The sequence below is a fragment of the Pan troglodytes genome, chromosome 3, assembly GCF_028858775.2.
Source record: "Pan troglodytes isolate AG18354 chromosome 3, NHGRI_mPanTro3-v2.0_pri, whole genome shotgun sequence".
Lineage (NCBI taxonomy): Eukaryota > Metazoa > Chordata > Mammalia > Primates > Hominidae > Pan > Pan troglodytes.
This window is the reverse complement of record NC_072401.2, coordinates 53,704,790-53,729,387: the sequence shown is the minus strand read 5'-3', so window position 1 is coordinate 53,729,387 and position 24,598 is coordinate 53,704,790. Positions and strand designations below refer to the sequence as shown.

Genomic DNA, 24,598 nt, shown 5'->3' with positions numbered 1-24,598 from the left:
ACTGAAGTCTTTGGAAATTAGTGTTTTCACTGTAGGAAAGACACAAATATGAATGATAAGGAAGAACTCTATGGTATTGGATTTGAATTTGAGTTATCAGTACTTCTAACTTATGATTTTTAAAAATCGACTTCCAAGCTTTAGCCACTGAAAGGTCCTAGACACAATGGCACCTCAGTAGCAATATGCATGCCAGACCTTGATTTCTAAATATGATTCCCTCCTAAAAGGAACAAGGGCTTCCTAGCAAAATAGTTGAATCCAGGTCTGAGGGAACAGGCAAAATACAAGGTGAGCCTGAAACGTTTTGATGTGTCAGAAAGCAAAAAATTGGGGCCATGCCTTTAAAAAGACACAGGAGCCAGTTTAAGGAGCTGGTCAAATTTCATACAACTGAGAATCAAAAACAGTAGTGACAGCAATGCATCATAGCACTTTGAATTAAAAAAACAAAAGATGGTTCTATAATGATAATAGGGAAAGCTGTTTTATTCCTGAAGAATGTCAGCTAATAACTATGATAAAATTAGAAAATCATCAATGTAACAATTGATTTAGGCACAGATCTTTAGTTGATGCTAAAGCCACTGGATGAAGGATTATTTAGTAGCAGGATATTCACAAGGTTTCAAAAGATACACTATAGATTACATATTAATAATAAAGGGGGAAATGTAACTTTCAATTAGTGGGATGTGGCATTATGTGTTCCCTGGTGTAGGCTGTAAAAGTATATATCACTTGGCCGGGCGTGGTGGCTCATGGCTGTAATCCTAGTACTTTGGGAGGCCAAGGCAGGTGGACTGCCTGAGCTCAGGAGTTCAAGACCAGCCTGGGCAACACAATGAAATCCCATCTCTACTGAAAATACAAAAAATTAGCCAGGTGTGGTGGTGTGTGCCTGTAATCCAGCTACTTGGGAGACTGAGGCATGAGAATCATTTGAACCCGGAAAGCGGAGGTGGCAGTGAGCTGAGATCATGCCAATGCACTCCAGCCTGGGCAACAAAGCGAGACTCTGTCTCAAAAAAAAAAAAAAAAGTATACATAACTTATGTAAAACTCTTGTCAAATGAGTATAATCTAAATCTGAACATGAGAAACAATTTTTAAAATTCTAGAATGGGGACATTCTATGATACATTCTATAATAACTGGTCTGAACTCTTAAAGCCAATGCCATGAGAAACATACAGAGAGAGAGAGAGAGCGAATGGTTATAAATTTAAAGAGAATAAGGAGATCAAACAACCAAATACAATTCATGATCTTTGATTTGCTCCTAGATTAGTAAAAATACCTAAGACTTTTTGGGAGGGCAACTGGAGAAATTTAAATATGAACACATTAGATGATACTGTATTGACAGTATTTATCTTAGATATAATAATGTGATTTGAGAAAATCATCCTTATTCTTAGGAGATGCACATTCAGGTTTTAAAGCAAGAATCATGATGCTTTCAACTAATTTTCAAATGGTCTGGCAAAATAAGATACATATTATGGGTATAGAGATAAAGCAAATATGACAAAATGTGGACAGCTGGTGAATCCAGCTGGAGGGTATATAAGATGTTCATTGTATTGTTCTTTCCATTTTTCTACAACTTCAGAAAATTTCAAATAAAAAGCTGGGAGGGGAACAAAACACACTGGGGCCTATTGGGGTGCAGAAGGAGGGAGAGCATCAGGATACATGGCTAATGCGTATGGGCTTAATACCTAGGTGATGGGTTGATAGGTGCGGCAAACCACGATGGCACACATTTACCTATGCAACACACCTGCATATCCTGCACATGCATCCCAGAACTTAAAATTAAATTAAATTAAATTAAAAAATAAATAAATAAAAAGCTGTTCATTGGACTTAGCAGAGGGGGAATCTGGCTACATTGGCCAGAGTGATTTCATTGGAATACTGGGAGCAAAAGCTGTAAGATAGTAGCTTGTAGAGTGAATGGATGGTGAGAAAACATAGCTAGGGAATACAGATTTTTCTTTCAGAAGGCACAGCTATGAAGGAGAGATCAGGAAGGGATAGTTTGGGGAAAAGGGTTTTTGTCATTTTGCTTTGTGTGTTATATGTATTTGTTAGTGTTTTCAGATTGGGAGAGACTTGGCATGTTTTTATTGATGGAAAGGTGCAAACGGAGAGAAAAAGGCTGAAGATATGAATGAGCAGGGTGATTTCTGAGCCAGATCTCTGAAGGGGCAGAGGAGTTGACAGTGGGGGGCAAGAAGAAATGCATGGGCAATGAATTAAGAAGCTGACTCTTCCATTGAGCTATGGGAGAAGGAGGCATGGACTGTGAAAAATAGTGGGCCTTCAGCATAGGATATGAGGAGAAAAGAGAGGACCAGCATAGGGCTTCTATTTTCTCTAGAAATTAGGAAATAATGTTATCTGAGAGTGAGACAGAAGACAGGGGAAAGGAGTTAAGAATGGTGTGATTTTCGTATGTTTATTGCGGCACTATTCACAATAGCAAAGACTTGGAACCAACCCAAATATCCATCAATGATAGACTGGATTAAGAAAATGTGGCACATATACACCATGGAATACTATGCAGCCATAAAAAAGGATGAGTTCATGTCTTTTGTAGAGACATGGATGAAGCTGGAAACCATTATTCTGAGCAAACTATCGCAAGGACAGAAAACCAAACACCGCATGTTCTCACTCGTAGATGGGAATTGAACAACGAGAACACTTGGACACGGGGTGGGGAACATCACATACTGGGGCCTGTTGTGGGGTGGGGGGAGGGTTGGAGGGATAGCATTAGGAGATATACCTAATGTAAATGACGAGTTAATGGGTGCAGCACACCAACATGGCACATGTATACATATGTAACAAACCTGCACGGTGTGCACATGTACCCTAGAACTTAAAGTATAATAGTAAAAAAAAAAACTCATACTCCTTCCTCTGCACTACCCACCCACCACCCCCCCCAAAAAAGAATGGTGTGATTTTGAAATAAGTATTATGGAAAACTGGAAAGATATCTGGCTAAGATCATGAGAAAGATTTCTTAGCAGCATCCAATTGAGATAAGAGACTGACTTTGAAGTGGAAAATCCACATTTGTGTATTTTCCTTAGCAAATTCAAAATCTTGCAGCAGCCCATTGAATAACAGGGAAGGCAGTCAGCCTGATAAGGATTTGGTTTTTCTTGTAAGAGTGCAAGAGAATAATAAAGGGGAAAGGAAGTTGAGAATACTGGCAAGTGACTGGCTGAAATAAGGAATGATACAAAAGAAAGTGAAGATAGAAAGAGGTTGAAAATTTTGGAGAAAATGGCAGAACCTAAAGCAGTTGTTCCCAACCTTTGTTATAAATCAGGATCACCTGGGGAGCTTTAAAAAAAACCCAGCGGTTCCTGAGCTGCACTCTAGACCTACTGAATCAGAGTCTCAAGGTGTGGATCTAAGCCATTTAACTGTTTAAAATCTCAAAAAGTGATTTTTGATATGGGTACACTATCTTCATGTGCAGAAAATAGGTGTACTCTAGGAATAAGGGAGTGAGATGGTTGAAAAGATAGGAGGTTAAAAGAAAAACAAACTTCTTCACCAGTAGCACTCCCACAAGCATGGTGAATGTTCCCAAAAACCCATCAGACTTTCTATAAAAAGTGTGGCAAGCACCAACTCCACAAAGTGACACAGTACAAGAAGGGCAAGGATTCTCTGTATGCCCAGAGAAAGCAGCATGATGACAGGAAGCAGAGTGGCTATGGTAGGCAGACTAAGTCAATTTTCTGGAAAAAGACTAAAACGATCAAGATTGTGCTGAGGCCTTGAGTGCATTGAACCCAGCTGCAGATCTAAGAGAACGCTGGCAACTAAGAGATGCAAGCCTCTTGAACTGGCTTGAGATATGAAGAGAAACGGTCAAGCAATCCAGTTATCAGTGTCATCTTTTGTTTTATTATGAAGACAATAAAATCTTGAGTTTATGTTAAAAAATAAAAGACAGGAGGTAGAATTTCAGAAGTCTATCAGTTCTTGGTAATAAGATCCAAAATAAGGGAGTGGGTAACTAGAGTAAAGGTTAAAATAATAAGAATTTAAGAGGTCAAAAAGCTGTAAGTCTAAGATCTCAGATGGGTCACCTATGAGGACAGTATTACAGGATGACGATGCACCTAAGCACGGAGGGACAACCCGTGATCTAAGTGCCAGTGCCAATAATGAGTATGAGGATGTGGCTATGTAGGAAGTGAGCAAGTGGAGGTGGGCAGGGGAGATGGGTGTGGTAAGGTGGAGATGACAATGGCATTTTAGGATGTATGAGCATAGTGAGAAGCAGAAATGTTTATACAATAATGGTGCTGAAAGAAACGTTTTTAAGCAGACCAGTAAAACAACAGATCAGTAACTGAGAATAACCTCTGCATGCACTAAAAGAATGAGTTACATCTGTGATTATCCTATTCTGAACCTGAATTTCTACTAGAAAAAACTTATATGAATCTGGCTTCTGAGATAGACCATTAAATTGAAAAGAAAAAAAGAATGAGGAGAGACGGGCAAGGAAGGGAAAGTGCAGGTCATTTGCCTGATTGCCCTTGAATGCATTCTCTGTCCTTCCCCTTCTCTGTTGAGTGTTGTAGGTTCCCTTTCTAGTTCTCTTCCACATAGGTTTGCAATGGGAAGAGCTCGCAGAAGAGCTGGAGGCAGCAGAAGAGGGGAAGCCAAGGTCATGGTCCTCTCACTGTCTCAGATGAGGATCTGGTAGTTGGTGGTGGCTTCAGCTCCTTCCAGGCAGCCCTCTCCGTGGTTCTACCTCTAGCTTCCACGCCCTTGCAACAGCTGCTTTTCTCATTGTCCTTCTAGCCAAAGGCATGGTTGGTAGCAGCTTCTTGCAGTTGGTAATTTCTGTGTTGTTTCATCCCTTTAGGCTTTGCAGCTCTTTCAACACCTATTTAACCATTCCTTGTATTAAATTCCAACTATTTATTCCATCTGTGTCTGCTTTCCTGACATAGGAATCACCTTTGATTGAAATAATTTGGATCAGAGGTGATGGGGGCCTGAACCAGAACACCAGTAATGGAAATGGAGAGGGAAAAAATGGATTCAAGAGACATTTCAAAGGTAAAATCAGCAGGGCCTCAGTACCTGACTGGATGTAGCAGCAGGTGAGGAAAAAGAAATGAAATGATACAAAATTATGACTTAGGGCAGACCAAGGAAGGCAGACTAGGAAGACACAGGAGGAAGAGAAGGCATTAGGGAGGCATGGGGCATGTTGAGGCTGAAGTACCTCAATGTAGAAACATTTTTAAAACAAAAAATTCCTTAAAAGACAAAGGAATCTCTTCTTCAAAAAGTAGAATTATAAACAATATGGTAGACATTCATGATCATGGTCTATAACCCACATGGTTAAAAACAAAACATACTAGAAACAGCAGCTTGAATGAATATCATGGTTAATTCTATTTTTTCCCCATTTTGTTTTATAAACAGCACATACCTCCATTAGATGTGACACCACTACTTGATAAAAGATCATTACTTGATTCACAAGCTTTTGATTCCATATTAAATATTGCTACTTCTTCTTACAGATCTTGAAGTATGAATGGTTCCCTCTTTGGTTCTTTTGGTTCCTGTCTATGAAAGACAGAGATTCAATCTTTATTAACAAGGTACTATGTGAAAAAAGTTCATAGAAGAACAGGAACTGACTTTTTAACATTGAAATTTAGTAATAATTTCTTCTCCAGAAAAATAATTATTTATACAGAAATACATTATATTACATAAAATTAATAAGTGAATACAATCTTATGGTGAAAATTATTGATTTTAATAGCCAAGTACATTATTAAAGACAACCTGAAAATAAGAAACTAATTATTGTAGAGGTTTCTCATAAGGTTACACCATCAAATAATGGAAGAAAATATCTCCTAGCAAAAACCACAAATCATCAAAATGGAAGTCACTAATAAAAGTTGAAGAACTTCTCTGATGTCAAATAGTGCTCACAATTTTCATTTAAGCTAAGAGGAGAATTCTAAATGTGGAGAACAATGGTGGTGGTCTGATTCAAATCTTCCTCACATCTTCCCAAATAACCATAAAATCAACCAGGCACTCCACACCCCTAGCATCACTGGAAGACAGAGAGTACCACAACCTTCAAATAATCTGCAAGTACAGGGAAATCTTTTTCCAAAACAATTCCCGCAGCCCACCTACCAACACTACAAGCCTAGGGGTACAGAAAATGGGAGGGAAGAGGTAAGCAGAAGACAGAAAAAGTACAGATAAATTCATCCCCAGAGGTGAAAAAGTAAAGGCCAAAATATTAAGCACAGGTTGGAACTTGATAGTCCATAGCCCTGACAATGGGGTAAGGGTTTGAAGAAGTAGCGGCCTCAGAGAAGCAGGGTTTCTTGGGGTGAATGAGATACAGAGAGAAAAAATGGTCTCCCCTAGGGACATGGCAGTCAAGGGAAAGAAGGAAATGAGAGAGGAACACCAAGGAACCAGCAGAAGCAAAACACAAGCTAGATATACCACCCTTCTTCCATCCTTCCCACCCAACACCACTACCCATAAAGAAACTGCATGGCAGAAGGCAGTCTCAAAGTAGGACCCTTGTCCACAAAATGAATAGGAATAGATAAAAGCAGACTATATCTACTGCAAAATGTCAGAAAACATGAATACAATCTTTTCTGCTGATGAAAAGTCTCTCCCACAAACAACAAACATGAAGCCAAAGAAAACTGAAACATAATACTCCAAACTGAACCCAGTAGGCTCAAACAAGAATTTAGGGTATGAAAAATCACCCCTGAATTAGAAATGTAAAGCCAAAGAATAAAAATGGACAAGAAACAAAACAAGCAAACAAACAAACAGGAAGAGATGAAATGAGAGTTGATTAAAGTTAGGAAAGACAGAGAAATAAAAAACAAAACTATATCAGAAATAAAGACTGAATCACAAAGTACACAAGCAATGACAGGTTGTAATAAAAATTTAATAAAGGCACTGAAGAAAATCAGGAAAGCCACCATGAGAATAAAAAATAAAATAAAGAAGTAAAAAGGGTGAGAGCTGGGTGTAGTGGCTCACACCTGTAATCCCAGCACTTAGAGATGCAGAAGCAGGAGGATAGCTTGAACCCCGGAGTTCAAGACCTGCCTGGGCAACAGGGCAAGACCCCATTCTCCACAAAAAGGAAGAAAAGAAGACAAAAAAAAAGAGTGAGAGAGGACTGAAATTGAAGACAGGTAAATGAGGTTGAATATAATATAACTGGGTTTCCTAAAGGAAAAACATGAAACAGAACTATTATTTAAAACTATAATCCAAGAAAATTTTCTAGAAATAAAGACCTGAATCTACACATTTTCCATATCAGGGAAAAGTGATTAAGAATGATAAACTCTGAGACATACACTAGTAATACAATATTAAGACTTTAAAGATAATGAAAAAATCCTCAGTGTGTCCAGGCAAAAAAGATGAAATAATTTACAAAGGCAAGAAGATTAGACTGGCACCAGGTTATTAAAAAACAATACACACAGTAAGGCAAGAGTGTAGTAGTACTTTCAAGAAGGGAAAGAAAGGACAAACCAAGGATATTACAGCCAGCCAAGATGTCCCTCAAAAGGTTTGAAGCCACAAAAAAGCAGTTTTGACTGTACCGGGACACTGTGCCGTGTGCCTCTGCTGAGGATTCTACTAGAGAAGATGAGCCTCATTCATCCAAAAGACCACTGTAAAATGTGGCAGTGTCTACAACTGGTGAAGATCTTCAAGGTTTTGTGTAGGTTCTAAATTTTTAAAAGTAAATTTGGAAAAAAAGGATAAAGACAAACATTTAAAAAACAAGACCGGGAAAACTGCAAGGGGACTGATGGTGAATATTTACATACTCAATTATAGAGTTGAGAAAAACAAAGGTGAGGTAATGGCACTGAATAGTGATATAAATATTATGTGCATGACAAAGGAGAATAAATGTAACTAAAAACGGAAGGAAGAGGGAGAAAAGTGGAAAGTAAAAGACCATTGACTTAAAATGGAATAGACAGCAGTCAAAGGACACCACTTAAAACTGAGAAAAAGTAAAAGGTCAAGTAAGAAAAAGCAGGTTTAAAAGTGCACTATAAAAAGCATAAGTACAAAAGTAACCACTAGAGTAAAAATACAAACCTTCTTAAATGACAAAGAATTTTAAATGGAAACATAAAGAAGAAACACCAAATAAAGAAACTCTAGCAAATATAACGCATTCAGTAATTACACCCACAAGATAATAGAATGATGTGAAAAAAATACCACAGAATTTAGACCAAACAGTCATGTTGATTAATGTAAGAGGACTTAACTTGCCTATTGGAAGAAAAGGATTTTCAAATTGACTTTAAAAAAAACAACTCTGCTATGTACAAAAAAGTATGCCTAAAAACACATGCAGAGATTCAAAAAGACTAAAAATAAAAGGATGAACAAAAATTGCCAGGCAAATGAAAACAACAAGAAAGCACGGGTTAAAATCCTAATACCAGACTAAGTTGTCTTCAAGCCAGAGAGCATTAACTAAAACAAATTGCAGTGCACTTGAAGTTAAAAGCCACATTGCACAATAAAGATATGTACCATATAACACAGCAATCACTTGGATAAAGCATAAATCCACAGAAGATACGGTAAGAACTGCAAATGCAGTAATAATGGGAGGCTTTAACAGACAATTAGTATGAGATAGGCCAAGTGGACAAAAAATAAGTAGAGATATAAAAGATTTAGAAGAACTAATCACTAAGGTAGACCTTTTGGCTATATATTAAACACTATACTTTGATAACAGACAATATACTTTCCTCTCCAAGGGCACATGAAACATTCACAAAAATCAGTCATATTCTAGGGCACAAATCAGTAGGTTCCATAAAGTAGGTTTCCATAGAGTAGAAATGTTACAAACAACACCTTCTGGTCACAGTATAATAAAGCTAAAAATTAAAATCAAAATCTCCCAGTTAAAAAGGTCTTTCTACCTGGAAATTAAAAGGCCTTCTATTAAACAACTCTTGTGTGATAAGGGAAATCCAAGCTGAAATTAAATAATTTCTGAAAAATAATAATGAAAATAGTACATATCAATCTGTGACATACATTAAAATAGTAAAAAGATGAAAATTCCCAGCCCTGGACACCTACATCAATAAAAATGAAATAATAAAAGTAAATTAATTAAGTGTCTAACACAAAAACATAGAAAAATGGGTGAATTAAAAGAAAGCACAAGTAGGAAATAATAAATGCAAAAGCAGAAATTAAGATAGAAAAAAGAAAAACAATTAGTCAAATTCATGAATCAAAATCTTGATTCTCTAAAAAACAAAACAAAATAGATGTGGGTGAGGACCACTAAAGTGATGGGAAGAGGAAGATCATGTAACACGCCGCTTAACATTTTTACATTAATTCATGATTGTAAGCATAAAGTCTTTAAAAATTTTTAAAAACCCTGAGCTTAACAGTTTTTATTAAATGGAATTCATTTTTATTTCACTCACATTTTCTTCCTTTTGATTACTGAGATGCCACCTGTCAAAACTACAATTAACGATAGAACGTATCTACCTTAATATGCTTCGTGCTATCGTTTTTTAGGAAGTAAGTAGTAGGTAGGGAGATATTCCATAAAGAATTATAACAAATAGAATGTTAGTCAAGATTGCTAGGCAATTTAAATGTTCTAAATAGAAGAGACTGCTACTTGAGGAAAAAAAAACCTTGCCTATTGAAAGAAAAGGATTTTCAAATTGGCTTATAAAAAACGACTCTATGCTGTGTACAAGAAGGATGCCTTCTCATTTAAACCAGTTTCATTGTGAATGTTTGTCATATAACTTTACTGATACACTAACATGATACATTTTGGGATTCTTCAGGGTAATGAATGACACTAAGAAACTTCAAATTGCTGAGTAATGTTATCATGAATTAGAGATCAATCAGAAGCATAAAGGAATGAGTAGGACAGGTATAGAACCACAACCAAATACTGGCAAATCATATAGTAATTCACTATCAAAGACTTTAGTATTAAGCAGGAAACAGAATCTAAGATCAAGGTAAGCAGAACTGAAACTAGGAGTTAGAGAGTAGAGAAAAGAAGAAAGAGGAAGGTTTGGCTTTAGAATATTCTGATGCGGAAACCGCACTTGTCTACTTCGACGTAAGATGATGAATGCTTGCGTTATTCATCATAACTCATTATGAATGCTTGTGTTATTCATAACAGGCTGTTGGAAAGCAGCAGTCCTTCAAAGGGGAATTTTTTTCTTAGAAAATTAGTAGCTTACAGAAGACAGCATAGGTTTATTCACTTAAACAAGAGTTTTTTGTTTTTTTAAATTTTTAATTAAAAATTTTTTTATTATTATTTTTTACTGCTCCTTGTGCAGCAGGGCTACCCCATAAGGAGTGTGCCCAGAGTAGTCAGGAGTTTCACTTCTTTATATACATATATATATATATATTTTTTTTTAAATTATACTTTAAGTTCTAGCATACATGTGCACAACGTGCAGGTTTGTTACATATGTACACATGTGCTATGTTGGTGAGCTGCACCCATTAACTTGTCATTTACATTAGGTATATCTCCTAATGCTATCCCTCCCCGCTCCCCCCACCCCACAACAGGCCCCGGTGTGTGATGTTCCCCTTCCTGTGTCCATGTGTTCTCATTGTTCAATCCCCACCTATGAGTGAGAACATGCGGTGTTTGGTTTTTTGTCCTTGTGATAGTTTGCTGAGAATGATGGTTTCCAAATTCATCCATGTCCCTACAAAGTACATGAACTCATCATTTTTTATGGCTGCACAGTATTCCATGGTGTATATGTGCCACATTTTCTTAATCCAGTCTATCATTGTTGGACATGTGGGTTGGTTCCAAGTCTTTGCTATTGTGAATAGTGCTGCAATAAAAACACGTGTGCATGTGTCTTTATAGCCGCATGATTTATAATCCTTTGGGTACATACCCAGTAATGGGATGGCTGGGTCAAATGGTGTTTCTAGATCTAGATCTCTGAGGAATTGCCACACTGTCTTCCACAATGGCTGAACTAGTTTACAGTCCCACCAACAGTGTAAAAGTGTTCCTATTTCTCCACATCCTCTCCAGCACCTGTTGTTTCCTGACTTTTTAATGATCGCCATTCTAACTGGTGTGAGATGGTATCTCATTGTGGTTTTGATTTGCATTTCTGATGGCCAGTGATGATGAGCATTTTTTCATGTGTCTTTTGGCTGAATAAATGTCTTCTTTTGAGAAGTGTCTGTTCATATCCTTTGCCCACTTTTTGATGGGGTTTAAACAAGAATTTTAAAACAACTGTTTATTTGTAAAGAGGATGCTTAGTATCTCTGTTGCCAATGCTGGTAGTTATTTTGTGTGTGTATTTTAGAGTAATGAAAATCTGCATTTAAATAATATTTGTAATTCATTTTCACTATTTTAGACTGACCATATATCCTGAATTTGGTCAAGTCATCAGTGTTTCTCTACTTTCGTGACACTATAGGAATTGAAATATTTTTCCTATTTTCAGGCATAAAGCTTATGAAATGATTAAAGATTTCTAGAAAAAGCAAGGTTTTTTTACTTCAATAAATCATAAAATTGTTAAAAAAAAAACTCTGCACTTGGTTGAATTGGGGATCATAATATGAACTTACATGTGTTTATGTTAAATCTCTGAGTAAAATACAGAGGTGAGATCTTGGCCTCTTCTGATATGCCGAAGGTCTATTATGAACAGTTCTGCCTGATTTAAAATTATGAACAGGTTCACATTAAAAGGAGCCTTACATTTCTAAAAAGTAGTATCTAGGCCGGGAGCAGTGGCTTACACCTGTAATCCCAGCACTGTGGGAGGCCGAGGCGGGCAGATCATGCGGTCAGGAGATAGAGACCATCCTGGCTAACATGGTGAAACCTTGTCTCTACTAAAAATACAAAAAATTAGCCAGGTGTGGTGGCGGGCGCCTGTATTCCCAGCTATTCGGGAGGCTGAGGCAGGAGAATGGCGTGAACCCGGGAGGTGGAGCTTGCAGTGAGCGGAGATCACGCCACTGCACTCCAGCCTGGGTGACAGAGCGAGACTCTGTCTCAAAAAATAAATAAATAAAAATAAAAAGTAATATCTATGTAACTATTCTACTCTAGTTATTTGATTGGAATGTTGCCAAAAAAAAAAAAAAGGTCTAAGAAACCACAGACCACAAAGAGGGGACTTTTGGAGGAAAATTCCCTAAAGCCTTAGGCTTTGTTATATAGCTGAGATAAAGCATTTAAAAGTACCTCCTGGGTTCTGACTCCTGCTCCTTGGATTCGAAAGGCCCTGGTGGATGTGCACTTATACTTTTCCTAGTGTGAATAATCCTCACCTTGATTTCTTTTTGTATGGCTACTACTTAAGGTGGACCTCTCCTGTGACTATCATAGAATGAATAACTGATTTAGAATCCCTTTTTTTTTTTTTTTTTTTTGAGGCAGAGTCTTGCTCTGTCGCCCAGGCTGGAGTGCAGTGGCACGATCTCGGCTCACTGCAACCTCCACCTCCCATGTTCAAGCAATTCTCCCACCTCAGCCTCCTGAGTAGCTGGGATTACAGGCGTGTGGTGTGGCACCATGCCCAACTAATTTTTGTCTTTTTAGTAGAGATGGGGTTTCACCATGTTGGCCAGGCTGGTCTTGAACTCCTGGCCTCAAGTGATCCACCCACCTCAGCCTCCCAAAGTGCTGGGATTATAGGCGTGAGCCACCACGCCTGGCCCAAGTTCTATTTTGATTGCGTACAGATGACTGATGATGTATGTTCTATTTAGATTCCTGGATTCTTCAACTGACTCAAGCTCCTAGGTTGATGAACCAGCCTACCTTCCACAGAAACCTGAGAAGTCTCAGGGGATCTTACAGAACTGATCTGTATTCTTCTAGAACCAGTCTGCAGGTATGTTTTCCTTGGGAAATTCTGAGGTACCTCGGGACTGATTCAAATAAACATACTGGGCTGGTACAATCTCAGAAACACAATAAGGAGAACCATTCATGTTGAACAGTATTGTACTACCTGAATTGCTGTTAGCTGCTTATTAACTTCACATGCTCTCAGTGTCTGTTTTCTCAATCACACTCTTTCAAGTCTCTGGATGTTGTAATCCTAGCTCTGTGATCTACTAGCTGTGCCACCTTGAGAACAATATTTAACCTCTGTATGACTATACGAGGGAGATAAAAAGTATACAGCTTAAAAGGTAAAAGAGTGTATACCTCAAAAGAATAAGAGTTAACTGAGATAACTCACGTGCAGGCCTTCCTACATAGTAACTGCGGCCTTCCTACATAGTAACTGCCTCAACACATACAAGGTACCAGATAATTGGATAGCAATAACATGAATAACAATACTATCTGGCAGGGCACAGTGGCTCACGCCTGTAATCTCAACACTTTGGGAAGCCAAGGTGGGCGGATCACTTGAGCCCAGGAGTTAGAGACCAGCCTGGTCAACAGAGTGAGACTCTGTCTTTACAAAAAATGAAAAAATTAGCCGGGCATGGTGGTACTTGCCTGTAGTCCCAGCTACGTGGAAGGGTGAGGTGGGAGGATCCCTTGAGCCCAAGAGTTCAAGGCTGTAATGAGCCATGATCACCACTGCACTCCAGCCTGGGTGACAGAGCAAGACTCCATCTCAAAAAAACAGAAACCAAAAAAAGCACCCCAAAATCCCAATACTATCTTTATAACTTAAGCAGTGTATGTAAACTAACTCATTTTCCCATAATAAAGAGCAATATTAAGTTTCATATAGGCCCACTAACAAAAGAAAGTGGGTTTAATCTGCATTGACTAAACACAGGGACTATTATAATGTAATACGGAATTAAGCTACTTACGATCACATTTCACCCATACATAATACCATCTAGCAGGGAGGCAATATGGAAGATGCACAGAACTTAGAATCAGGAAACTTAATTCTGTCATCAGTTAACTGTGAGAGCATGGGCAGACCTTTTCATATCTCTGAGTCTCAATTTCCATCCTGACTAAATGAAATTACAGTTGTGTTTTTCAAACCCTTCTTAAGCAGTGGAAATGTTTCTTTAAATCTTCTAAGCGCCACACACCCTCCTCTCTGCCCCAGAGACACATCTATGGAACACAGAGGGCTCCACTGAACATAGTCTGAAAACCACAAAGATAAAGCTCTTGCAGCTTTTATATTGTAGGCCTACGATATATTTATATTCTGGCCTAGGCATCCATCAAGTTCAAGGCTTCAGGTTTTCTAAAATAAATCAGATATAGATACAGATAAAATAGTGTTATCAGTTGTATATGTTCACAATTCTTAAATATAACTAGAAGTAAAACAAAAGTTACCTTAACTTCTGGATATTCTTATTTTCACTTATTCTATTAACATCTGAAAAAACAAAATATTTAAAATCTGCTCATTTATATATATTTCATTAACTGAAATTTATTATTTCAAAAGTTCAATTTACAAATTCATGTTCATCACTTAAGACCTTGACAATATGTAAAACACACATATAACAATGGCAACAAGAAGTGTTATTTTTTCCTTTTATGTGAAAGTACATTTTAATAGCCTAGAGCAGGCCAGGCATGGTGGCTAATACCTGTAATCCCAACACTTTGGGAGGCTGAGGTAGGAAGACTGCTTGAGGCCAGGAGTTTGAGATCAGCCTAGGCCACATAGTAAGACCTTGCCTCTACAAAAAATTTTTTATAAAATAGCCTATAGTGGCCGGGCATGGTGGCTCATGACTGTTATCCCAGTATTTTGGGAAGCTGAGGTGGGCGCATCACTTGAGGCCAGGAATTCGAGACCAACATGGGGAAACCCCGTCTCTACTAAAAATACAAAAATTAGCTGGGCATGGTGGCATGTGCCTGTAATCCCAGCTACTTGGGAGGCTGAGGCAGGAGAATTGCTTGAACATGGGAGGCAGATATTGCAGTGAGCCAAGATCATGCCACTACACTCCAGCCTGGATGACAGAACGAGACTCCATCTCAAAGAAAAGAAAAAAACAGCCTATAGCACCTATCTAAATTATGTTTTTACAACAAAATGTGTTTAATTATATGCTGTCTATTGGCCCAATTTTAATTTTACTGGCACAGATCTCATTGGCACTATCAAGATAATGTAGCAAGTAAACCTACAGGCACATATGACCTAATATCAATATTCTCAGACCTGACCTTTCTCCAGGTACAGTCCAAACTGACTTAAATAGACCAGCTAAATATCTTCTGACCATTTTAACTGCTCTTCACTGTTTGGAAATGCTCTTGACCAGGCAACATCACTTGTGCTTGGTTAGAGAAGTAATTGGGTAGAGAAACTTCTGTCTGGTGAGTCAAAACAGGTCTATATATTTTAAGCAGGTATACCGAAATGATAAACAACCAAGATTTTTGGAATATCTCGGTGGAATGTAAGCAGTTTTTCCACATTTAAAAAAATGAATGAGCCTGTAATCCCAGCACTTTGGGAGGCCAAGGAGGGATAATTGCTTGAGCTCAGGAGTTTGAGACCAGCCTGGACAATATAGTGAGATCCTGTCTCTACAAAAAATTTTAAAAATTAGCTGGGTATGGAGGTCCATACCTGTAGTCCCAGCTCCTCAGGAGGCCGAGGTGGGAGTATAACCTCAGCCCAGGAGGTTGAGGCTGCAGTGAGCCGTGATCACACCACTGCACTCCAGCTTGGGCAACAGAGTGAGACCTTGTCTCAAAAAAAAAAAAAAAAAAGGAAAAGAAAAAAATGAATATATTCTATGTGCAGAATTCAGACTAATGAATGGAAGTAAAGAGAGACAGAGTTTAGTTCAAGGTGGAGATGGATTTTCTAAAGACTAGAGCACCCTGAATATATATGTGGAGGGCTTCCTTGAGAGGTGTTGAAGATAAGAATGGGTGAGCACTTGTTGAAATGGCAACTGCCACTGGTATTCTTTCTTGGGTAGAGTGTTGGACTAGAAAAATCTCTAAAATCTTCTCCAGTTTGGACATTCTATGATTTCCCATGGAAAACATCCAACAAAAAGCTGACCTAAAATATGATGACTTCTCACAGATGATATCAGTCAACAGCAAAGCCAGATAGGAACAATTCTACTGCTTCCAGCAAGTTTCATGCTATTTTGTTAAAAATGTTTGGCTCTAGATAAATTAGAATAAAGTTTTTACTTTTCTTTTTTCTTTCTTTTTTTTGAGACAGGATCTCACTTTGTCACCCAGGTGGCTGTGCAGTGGTGGCTCAAGTGATCCTTCCACCTCAGTCCCCCAAGTAGCTGGGACTACAGCTGCACACCACCATGCCTGGCTAATTTTTGTATTTTTAGTAGAGACGGGGTTTTGCCATGTTGCGCAGGCTGGTCTTGAACTCCTGAACTCCAGGGATCTGTCTGTCCCAGCCTCCCAAAGTGCTAGGACAGGGATAAGCCACCATTCCCAGCTAAGTTTTTTTCCTTTAACATTTCTGCATATATATTTACAGTCGTATTAAATTCATCTTATCCCAAATCTGCTCTTTTCATCTCCTCACTAAACCTTCTTTCTTGGGTGTTTCAAATATCTTCATCAATTCAAATTCCATATCCAATTAATCACCATATTCTGTTAAGTTTAAAATCAAGACCAATCAAGTTTCCACCCTCATGAATTTATATTCCAATGGGGAAAGAAAGGCATTAAGGGGAAAAAATCACAAATATAATTTTGGAGAGTTGTCAAGTACAATAAAGAAAATAACAAAGGATAGTGGTATAAAGAGAGATGGAGTTGAGACTCCTGATATGGTTTGGCTGTGTCCCCACCCAAATCTCAACTTGAACAGTATCTCCCAGAATTCCCACGTGCGTGGGAGGGACCCAGGATGAGGTAACTGAATCATGGAGGCCGGTCTTTCCTGTGCTATTCTTGTGATAGTGAATAAGTTTCATGAGATCTGATGGGGTTGTAAGGGTTTTCCGCTTTTGCTTCTTTTCTCTTGCTGCTGCCAAGTAAGAAGTGCCTTTCGCCTCCGCCATGATTCTGAAACCTCCCCAGCCATGTGGAACTGTAAGTCCAATTAAACCTCTTTTTCTTCTTCTCAGTATGTCTTTAACAGCAGCGTGAAAACAGACTAATACAGTAAATTGGTACCAGTAGTGTGGGGCATTGCTGAAAAGATACCAGAAAATGTGGACGCGACTTTGCAACTGGGTAACAGGCAGAGGTTGGAACAGTTTGGAGGGCTTAGATGAAGACAGGAAAATGTGAACTTCCTAGAGAATTGTTGAATGGCTTTGCCCAAGATGCCAATAACAATATGGACAATAAGGTCCAGGCTGAGGTGGTCTCAGATGGAGATGAGGAACTTGTTGGGAACTAGAGTAAAGTTCTTGCTATGTAAGAACTTTAAGCATAGTAAACTCTTGCTATGCTTTAGCAAAGAGACTGGTAGCATTTTGCCCCTTCTCTAAAGATCTGTGGAACTTTGATCTTGAGAGAGATGATTTAGGGTATCTGGCAGGATAAATTTCTAAGCAGCAAACCATTAGAGAGGTGACCCGGGTACTGTTAAAGCCATTCAGTTTTATAAGGGAAGCAGAGCATAAAAGTTTGGAAAATTTGCAGCCTGACTATGTGATAGAAAAGGAAAATCCATTTTCTGGGGAGAAATTCAAGCTGGCTGCAGAAATTTGCATAAGTAGCAAGGAGTCTGTGGGCAGCAAGCCATCCAGGTGCCAAGGAAAGAGACCGAGGGCATGAGCTGTTCCAGTATAATAAAATATATAAAATAATAAGAATAGTTATACTAGATATAGATCTTAGATATGATTATATATGAATATCATTAATCATTAGCTTGTAGCAATTATTCTTTATTCCAATATTATAATAATCCTCACTCTACAATCATAACCTAGGAAAAACCAGGCCATACAGAGATAGGAGCTGAGGGGACATAGTGAGAAGTGACCAGAAGATGAGTTCAAGCCTTCTGTTATGCCTGGACAGGGCCACCAAAGGGCTCCTTGGTCTAACGGTAATGCCAGTGTCTGGGAAGACGCCCATTGCCAAGTGGACTGTGGTCTAGTGGTAGCGTCAGTGTCAAGGAAAAATACCCGCTACTTAGCAGACCGGGAAAGGGAGTCTCAATTTCCCTGGGGGAGTTTAGAGAAGACTCTACTCCTCCACCTCTTGTGGAGGGCCTGACAGGCCCGCCTGCAGTTATCCAGAGGCCTAACCGTCTACCTGTGATGCTGTCCTTCAGTGGTCATGCTCCTAGTCCGACTTCATCTTCCATCCTGTTCACCTGGCTCTGCCTTTTAGATAGCAGTAGCAAATTAGTGAAAGTACTAAAAGTCTCTGATAAGCAGAAATAATGGTGTAAGCTGTCTCTCTCTCTCTCTCCTCTCTCTCTCTCCCTTGGCTGCCAGGCAGGGAACGGCCCCCTGTCCAGTGGACATGGGACCCACGTGACCTTACCTATCATTGGAGATGGCTCACACTCCTTACCCTGCCCCTTTTCTTGTATCCAATAAATATCAGCACAGCCTGGCATTTGGGGCCACTACTGGTCTCTGCGTCTTGGTGGTAGTGGTCCCCCGGGCCCAGCTGTCTTTTATCTCTTTGTTTTGTGTCTTTATTTCTACACTCTCTCATCTCCGCACACGGGGAGAAAACCCACCGACCCTGTGGGGCTGGACCCTACAGAGTCTAATGTTAATTCCCAAGACCATGGGAAAATGTCTCCAGGCCATGTCAGAGACCTTCATGGCAGCCCACCCCAACACAGGCCCAGAGGCCCAGGAGAAAAAAGTGGTTGCGTGGGCTGAGCCCAGGGTCCCTGTGCTGTGTGCAGCCTAGGGACTTCGTGCCCTGTGTCCCAGCTGCTCCAGTCATGGCTGAAAGGGGCCAATGTGCAGCTCAGGCTGTGGCTTCAGAGACTGGAAACTCCAAGCCTTGGCAGCTTCCATGTGGTGTTAAGCCTGAAGGTGCATAGGCCTCAAGAATTGAGGTTTGGGAACCTCTGCCTAGATTTCAGATGTATGGAAACGCCTGGATGCCCAGGCAAAAGTTTGCTGTAGGGATGGGACCGTTATGGAGAACCTCTGCTAGCGCAGTGCTGAAGGGAAATGTGGGGTTGGAACCCCCACACAGAGTCCCTACTGGGGCACTGCCTAATGGAGTTGTTAAGAAGAGGGCCACCATCCTCCAGACCCCAGAATGGTAGATCCACCAACACCTTGCACCGTGCACCTGAAAAGCTGCAGACACTCAACACCAGCCCATGAAAGCATCTGGGAGAGAGGCTGTATCCTGCAAAGCCACAGGGGTTGGAGCTGCCCAAGACCATGGGAACCCATCTCTCGCATCAGCGTGACCTTGATGTGAGACCTGGAGTCAAAGGAGATCATTTTGTAGCTTTAAAATTTGACTGCCCTGCTGGATTTTGGATTTGCATGGGCCCTGTAACTCCTTTGTTTTGGCCAATTTCTCCTATTTAGAATGGCTGTATGTACCCAATACCTGTACCCTCATTGTATCTAGGAAGTAACTAGCTTGCTTTTGATTTTACAGGCTCATAGCCAGAAGGGACTTGGCTCGTCTCAGATGAGACTTTGGACTGAAGACTTTTGCGTTAATGCTGAAATGAGTTAAGACTTTGGGGGACTACTGGTAAGGCATGATTGGTTTTGAAATGTAAGGACATGAGATTTGGAGGGGCCAGGGGTGGAATGATATGGTTTGCCTGTGTCCCCACCCAAATCTCAACTTGAACTGTATATCCCAGAATTCCCATGTGTCATGGGAGGGACCCAGGGAGAGGTAATTTTCTCTTGCTGCCGCCATGTAAGAAGTGCCTTTTGCCTCCCACCATGATTCTGAGGCCTTCCCAGCCATGTGGAACTGTAAGTCCAATTAAACCTCTTTTTCTTCCCACTCTCGGGTATGTCTTAGCAGCGTGAAAACAGACTAACACAGCTCCTCTAGTTAGGGTAGGTGAGGGAAGGCCTTTCTAAGGAGGTGGCATTGAACTGAATGACAGAAAGGGGTCAGCCTCACAGTGGCCAGGGGTAACTTCTTAAAAGAAATGCCACCACAAAGGCCCAAAAATGAGAAGAGCTCAGTGTTCACTGACTCCCAATGAAGAAGGCTAATGAGGCTGCAGGGTAGCTAAGTGGGGATGAGAGGGCTTCTAATGGAGGCCAACTATGTGTCATGCCAAAAGGAACACTGTGCTTATCACTTCCTTTCCTACGCTATCCTGAGAAGATGTCAGTGAGGTTGGCGGAGGTAAAGCTCATGGGGCCTTGAAAAGGTCACATACTGAAGACTTTGGGGCTTATTCTAAATGCAACGCAAAGCACTGGAGGATTTTAATCAAGGGCATATGATCCTCCAGCGACTGAGTAGAGAATACACTAGGAGAAGCTGGGGCTAGCTATAAAGCCATTGGAGCAGTCCAACAAAGGGACTAAAACCCAACTCTGAAGTAGGCCAGTCATTAAAAGTAGATGGTGCTAGGGTTGCGAATGGGGATTGACTACAGAAGGGTACAAGGGATCATTTTTGGATGACAAAAATGTTCTAAAACTGAATTGTGTGCTGATTGTACAATTCAGTAAGTTTATTAAAAATCACTGGACTGTCCACTTAAAACAGGTGAATTTTATGGTATGTAAATTATACCTTATAAAGCAGTTTGAAAAAAAAGCAGATGTGGGGAGTGTATTAGTCTGTTTTCATGCTGCTGATAAAGACATTCCCAAGACTGGGTAATTTATAAAGAAAAAAGAGGTTTAATGGACTCACAGTTTCACATGGCTGGGGAGGCCTCACAATCATGGAGGAAGAGCAAGGGAAGTCTTATGTGGCGGCAGGCAAGAGAGAGCTTGTGCAGGGGGAGCTCCCCTTTATAAAACCATCAGATCTTGTGAGGCTTATTCACTATCACGAGAACAGCACAGGAAAGACCTGCCCCCATGATTCAATTACCTTCCACTGGGTCCCTCCCACAACACATGGGAATTATGGGAGCTACAATCCAAGATGAGATTTGGGTGGGGATACAGCCAAACCATATCAAGGAAAGTGGGAAGTGTAAATCAGCTGCCTGGGTCCCAGAAGTGAATCGTTAAACTTGAACACTGAATTTTCCTGTATCCTGAAAACTCCAAAGTGTCTTAATTCCAGATGACTAGCGGTTGCTTTTAGCCATATTTTAACACATGGAAGCACTTCTGCATTCCCTCTTTTCCCCAGGCCTGGACCTCAATCCCCAGGTGTCTGCAACTCTTACTTGATATACACACGATGGATAATCAATAATGATTCAGCTAAGGTAAGGACAAAGCCTTTGCCACTTTTTACCTTTATTCTTTTTAGCCAGAGCAAATAGTGATATATGAATAGGAATACTCTTAAAAAATTGCTTTAAATGCCAGACTACCTCCTTCATATGCACCACTTAAATTTCTTTTCTTACCAAATTCCCTATTCAAATCCTTTCTTTAGGATTTACAGGATTCAGATAAATATACAGTGATCTCCACTACTGTACCCCACTATTGCCCCAGCTGAAGACCTGTAAACTATTCATCAGTACAGCATGCTATGTGATTTATGAGCACGCTCATATGTATTAGTTCCCTACAGTTTCCATAACAAATTATCAAAACTCGGTAGCTTAAAACAATAGCAACTTATTCTTTCATAATTCTGGAGGCCAGGAATCCAAAATCAGTCTCATGGGGAAGAAAGCATGGTGTTGGCAGGGCTCCCTCCCTCCCTCTGGAGGCTCTGCAAGAGAATCAGTTCCTTGCCTCTTCTAGCTCTGCTGGTTGCCAGGCATTTGGTGACTTGTGGCCACATCACTCCAATATCTGCCTCTGTGGTCATATTGCCTTCTCTTCGGCCTATATCAAATCTGCTTCTCTCTCTCTTAGGACCTTTGCGTTTGCATTTAGGACCCACCTAGATAATTCACGATAATCTCTCCATTTCAAGCTACTTAATCACGTATGCAAAGGCACTTTTCCCTTATAAGGTAACATTTACAGGTTTCAGGGATTAGGACCTGACATATTTGAGTGGCCACTGCTCAGCCTACCATATAATTTGGGGCCATCTAGCTGGGGGACGGGTGGATCACAAGAGGCCCTGTTTAATAAATGGTGGAGGTCTAAAGTGGCTCACTCATAGCATACTAGATAACACTAAGTCCTCATTGTAAATGCACAACAACAGTAAGGGCTTTGCATACATACAAATAAATTGCTGTCCTCAATTTGTTTTGGGAGTATAATATTAACTCTATGGCATGGAAACCATTTCACCCACAACACAAGTAAGATAACCGCACTAAGATTAAAAGCAATGAGCGCAGTACAGAGATAGGAGGACCACATCTCTCTCAGCACTCCTGCACCCTTACCTGATGAGCTTCCGCACAAACAGTCCTACCTAGCATGTCTCTGGGATATGTGGAAGCCCTGGTCCTTTCCCCACACACCCCCCCCGGCTCCACCCGGCCACAACTCCTTAATGTCCTGCTGAGAGAAGCAGCAAGAACTGGTTGCCAGTCAAAAAACCTGGGCAACAGCCAACCTCACTTCTACTTTCCCCTGACGTTGGAGTTCAGCATGAGGCACAAACAAAACCTGGAGCAGCCCGAGTGGGGCCTGGAGCAGAGTGCTGTGGAAAAGGATGGAGACTTTGCAGAACTCATTGTGCTGCTGATTGATGCTGATAATGAGGGAAAGCTCTGACCCCCACATGTGGTTTAAAGACAGGGCTCAAGCTGAAAGGGCCCTTGCGCCGGCGTTTAACACCATTCCGTCTTGGATGCGAGGCTGTCCTCTCTACCACCAAGTCTTCCCCATCTCCTCCCCCTGTTCGCGGCAGCGCGGTAGACACAGAGTCAGCAGTCACGTTGGGGCAGCTTACTCGGTGATTCTCTTCCCCACAAATCAAATCACTTTGCGCAGGTCCAGGTTTCAGCGCCACCGTCCCCAGGGGTCTTGCAATCCCCGAAAACAACAGCAGCTCATTCCAGTAAAGAAACAATTTATTGGGCATCTTCCATGTGCAGAACAAACACGAGGCACTGGAAGATTCCAGAAATGAACACGAGTCGCTCCGGGTCCTCAGAAGAACCCCACTCACACCCCACCATCCTCGTCTCCCGGGCCGCGCCCCGCTTGTACCTGCAACCAACACCTAATCCTAAGACACCGGCCACATCTCCGCGGGGCGCCGGCGGGCGCAGCGGCCCCACCTACGTCGACCTGGCGGCTGGGACGGGGCGGCTCCCCACTCTCCGCCCCTAGGCCCCGCGGAGGCTGCGGGGCGGCTCCTCCTCCTCGGCTGCGGCGCCGGAAGCTGCCCGCGCCCGTCACTCCTCGCGGCTGTGGTGCTCGGGGCGCTGCCCAGTCCGCGCGAGCCGCGTGGGTGACGGTTAGGACGCTCTGCGAGGCTTCGTAGTGGGGGGAGGGGAGGAGGGGGGTGCTCGGCAGCTGCCCGGCGGGGACCCCTCCCGCGCCTGCGACTCCGCCCGCCGGACGCCGTCGCCGGGGCATCCGAGCGTCGAAGTCCCCACCACCGCCCGGGCGCCCTAAGGAGTGGGGGTGTACCCAGCCCGGAGTCAAATCCTGGAGCCCTGCCCCAGAAACTACCCTGGGTTCGGACCTGCACCCGGCGCCCTCTGCCGCTTCTCCCACAGCCTCCTAACTGGTCTCCGGCCCTACTCTTGCCCCCACCCGAGCGCCTCGGGCCACTCTCGTAGCTGTCCCCACCGTGGTCTTCCCAGATAACTCACTGACCCGCACCAGTCTGATCTCTTACCTGCCAAAGAGTCAAGCCCAATCTGGAGTTGCCCGCCGGGCCTCCTACTCTGACACCCCCACCCGGCCCCACCTCACCCCCACCTCCCATTCCCACTCCTGGCATTCCCATTTGACCATTTCAAGTTAACAGAATTCACATTTTGCAGCTCTGTTTTCTCTGTCCCCGAATGTTTTTCAAGTTCAAACGTGTTCTCGGCATAGCTGACCCTTCTGCCTCTGGAGACTTGTTCCCTCCGCTGTGCTACAGTTACCCTCTGTCGTTATCTCTAATATAGAATTTATCAGATTTTTGCTGCCCAAATTATCGATCAAATGGAACGCGTCCAGAAAGGCCAGTGTCTGATAGATGCAGCCTGAGGCATTTAATTCTACTAGCAATCACATTGTGCAGACATCTACAGCAAATAACTTTTTATGTATAAGTTGATTAGAAATATTAGTAAGTCTTACATTAAATAATGTAGCTACAAATTTTAATAAAAATAGATTAAATGCCATTAAAGATTGTTTATCATATCGTTGTAGTTAATCCATTTATTGGCTTATAGAGATCTAGGATTAGCTATAGAATCGAGCATTTTTAACAGGAAGTGAAACCATAAGTATTACATAGAAAGGTAAATAATTTAGGTTTTGTGGTTGGACA

The 24,598-nt window shown here is 41.3% G+C and overlaps 2 protein-coding genes and 1 non-coding gene across 41 annotated transcripts in view; 2 read left to right on the top strand and 1 right to left on the bottom strand.

Annotated features, from left to right (window-relative positions):
- Positions 1-24,293, bottom strand: part of CCDC158 (coiled-coil domain containing 158) — a 108,949-nt gene extending 84,656 nt beyond the window's left edge. For 12 of the 39 annotated variants that reach the window (XR_010156559.1, XR_010156560.1, XR_001716914.4 and 9 more), the window contains exons 1-3: positions 23,314-23,533; positions 14,462-14,504; positions 5,498-5,637 (exon numbers count right to left, since the gene is read on the bottom strand). Coding sequence is in view for 36 of the 39 variants with exons in the window: in XM_016951567.4 (XP_016807056.2) it covers positions 5,498-5,564 (67 nt within the window). In the remaining 3 variants the exon portion in view is untranslated. Of the gene's footprint in view, positions 1-5,497; positions 5,638-9,572; positions 9,726-11,748; positions 11,838-13,645; positions 13,742-14,461; positions 14,505-23,313; positions 23,567-24,089 lie in introns of those variants that run through there. The other 27 variants (XM_016951573.4, XM_054682967.2, XM_054682970.2 and 24 more) reach the window with 8 other exon arrangements.
- On the top strand, positions 4,435-4,505 carry LOC112209103 (small nucleolar RNA SNORD50). The gene has a single exon (XR_002943772.1). It is a non-coding gene; the product is annotated as a small nucleolar RNA SNORD50 (small nucleolar RNA).
- The window catches only part of SHROOM3 (shroom family member 3), a 357,377-nt gene continuing 356,482 nt past the window's right edge, over positions 23,704-24,598 (top strand). Inside the window, exon 1 of the mRNA XM_063809524.1 lies at positions 23,704-24,391. The gene's annotated coding sequence lies outside the window, so the exon portion shown is untranslated. The remainder of the gene's footprint in view (positions 24,392-24,598) is intronic.